Source organism: Prosopis cineraria, unplaced genomic scaffold (assembly GCF_029017545.1).
Source record: "Prosopis cineraria cultivar Desert tree isolate PC_DT_omini unplaced genomic scaffold, ASM2901754v1 PC6, whole genome shotgun sequence".
Taxonomy (NCBI): Eukaryota; Viridiplantae; Streptophyta; class Magnoliopsida; order Fabales; family Fabaceae; genus Prosopis; species Prosopis cineraria.
The window spans coordinates 8733848-8736368 of NW_026555337.1; the positions used below are offsets into that span (position 1 = coordinate 8733848).

General features: G+C 39.1%; 1 protein-coding gene across 1 annotated transcript; it reads left to right on the forward strand.

Moving 5' to 3' along the window:
* Positions 1–266: 266 nt before the first annotated feature.
* On the forward strand, positions 267–1129 carry LOC129313688 (uncharacterized). Its single transcript, XM_054956997.1, has 2 exons — positions 267–629; positions 761–1129. Exons 1-2 carry the CDS (start codon positions 363–365, stop codon positions 935–937), a joined length of 444 nt encoding a protein of 147 aa, XP_054812972.1. The 5' UTR covers positions 267–362; the 3' UTR covers positions 938–1129.
* Positions 1130–2521: the final 1392 nt, after the last annotated feature.

Consider the following 2521-nt stretch of genomic DNA (forward strand, 5'->3'; position numbering starts at 1 on the left):
GAACATTTTATAGGTGGTCATCGCTTTGGGCAGTTAAGTGGAGTTTCCCACGACTCAATGGCAAAACCGTAATTATGACCGATCGGGTCAAACACAATCTTTTTCCCCTTCGTAACCTCTGTCAAACCATCAACAATACCTTCCTCGCGTCAGGCAGGATCCTCAAATCCCCAGGTTTTGATACCACGCGCTCACCCATTGGGCAGTGTTGTCCATGCTCCTCCCAGCTTGTGAACACCATCGCCATTCCTTTTCTATAGAAAATTCCTCAGTCAAACTTCAAATGCCGCATACCAAATATACTCCCTTCTTCTTCCTTCGGCCATCTCTCTCTCTCTCTCTCTCTCTCTCTCTCTGCGCTCATGGATATGGAGGAACTGAAGCTGAAGCAGGAGCTGCAAGAGAAGAGGCTCGTACAACAACACAAACAGAAGCCAGCCGAGCCGAGCCATGAGGTTCGACTGGCTGCACTAGCCATCACTTTCAACGCACGCCTGAGATCATCCGACATGCCCCTCCACATGCAAGAGCATGCCCTGCGATACACCAGATCACTCGTCGGCGATCCGTCTCCTTCCTCCTCGAAGCCCCGACACAACCCGACCCACTTAGCTCGAGCTCTCAAAAAGGTAGCCATACCTTAAAAACCAGTTTATAATGAATATATCATATAATGACAAGTAATATATATGGTCTGTTTATATTAGTTAGTATTGACCTCCTGGTTTCCTTTGAATGACGGTCTGGGCCGGGTTGATAGGAGTTTGACTCGGTTTATGGACCGGCGTGGCACTGTGTGATAGGGCGGAGTTTCGGGTCGTTCGTGACTCACACGGCGGGTGGCTTCGTTTACTTCTCCATTGACTCTCTCTCTGTTCTTCTTTTCAAAACAGAGGTCCACTTGGTTAAGCAACCACCACCGACTTTGTCTAAATGACCTTATTAGCTTATGTTTATTGTAAAGCTTTGTCTTTTCTTTTCTTTTTTTCTCTTGCTGGGGACGATGACACTATGAATTTGTTACGTCTTAATAGTTTTATCTGAATGTTATCCACATAGACATATAGTCATGCATGAAGAGAGGAAATGTGTTGACACTTGACAAAATGACAATCGTTTTGGGTTGAAACGTCATCTGATTGAGTATCATCGTGAACACAGAACACCATATCTTTCTTGGCCAGTGCAATATTTTCGCTAATATTTCCTCGTGAACTTACAAGCTTGAGAAAATGGTAGTTGCTAGTTTATGTATCATACATTTGATTTGATTTCGGCTGCTCAATATTTTTTTTTTTTTGGTTCATGTTTGTTGTCTCTTCGGAATTGGGTAAGATAGGGTTCCAATTGTATTTAATATGTATATATAGAGAGAAAGGCGATCGATTCGGAGATGAAGGGCAAAGATTGAATAATGGGACATAAATATTATGTATTTATAAAACAGATGTGTTAGGAAAAAAATTCATAAGGGGTTCGATCGACATGGTCGTGTCTAGCATGTGTTGTTGTTTTCTAGTTAAGTGATCACACGACAAAACAAAAGGCACGCCAAAAGTTTAAACGTTGAAATGTTGAATATAGGCACTGGCCTCGCTTCTTATATTAAAATGAAAATAGGTCATTGATCTTGCATCACAATTTTTACGATGAATAAAAACGAAAAAGACAAACGCAGTGAAGAAGGCCGAATTTGGATAACAATGATGCAGTATGCTCTTCCACAGCCTTTTTTTTTTAAAAAAAATAATATATAAGGCTGCTGCCAAAATGCATAGAAAGTAAAATTAATTCATATACTGACTATCACGACACTCAATTGGTGGAGACTCAAACTGCGGAGAAAACAAATTAACTGAACTTTCAAATGAGCACGTCATTGTTTAAACAATGCAGAACTCAGACTTTGACACATCTCATCATGATTGTGAATTTGGAAATTAAACTCTTAATTAATTCTTGAAAAAGAAGGAATGAACATATGTTTAGCTATGGAACTGTGAACTAGTTAACCAGTGCAAAGACATGAACCAATAGTCACGATGAGAAACTTGCTGAAGACAGAACTGAGGATGTTTACAAGATGTTCGTTGAAATACGTGTTGGCCTGGTCGATTCGTGTCAGTTTTGTGGGGATTGCTGTCTTGTCCTGATGCTTTGTGGCGTCCCAATTAATTTCCCTTTTATAGAAGCCGTTTATCTTGTACTAGTTCCATGATGCTTGTACAGTTGTACTCAACGCTCATCCCACGTTCTTCATCTTTTCTCGACACAATTAACTTCCCTTTGCTAGTTTTGCTTGGACTCTTGGCCTCTTCGAGAATGAGAAAGAAAAGTTTAGATGAGTTATGTTTAAGAAAATTTATTATGGTTAAGGTATGCTAAGACTAACATATATATATATATATATATATATTATTTTTTTGTATAATTTGAATAATTTTTAGATAATATTTATATGTAAAGAGTGTTATTTTGATCTAACATATGTAATTTAATGATCAACTAACGATGTAATAAC

Coding starts and splice junctions, on each gene's coding strand:
- LOC129313688 (XM_054956997.1), top strand. CDS start 363: ATGGATATGGAGGAACTGAAGCTGAAGCAGGAGCTGCAAGAGAAGAGG. Junction 630..760: donor TAGCTCGAGCTCTCAAAAAG/GTAGCCATACCT, acceptor CCGGGTTGATAG/GAGTTTGACTCGGTTTATGG.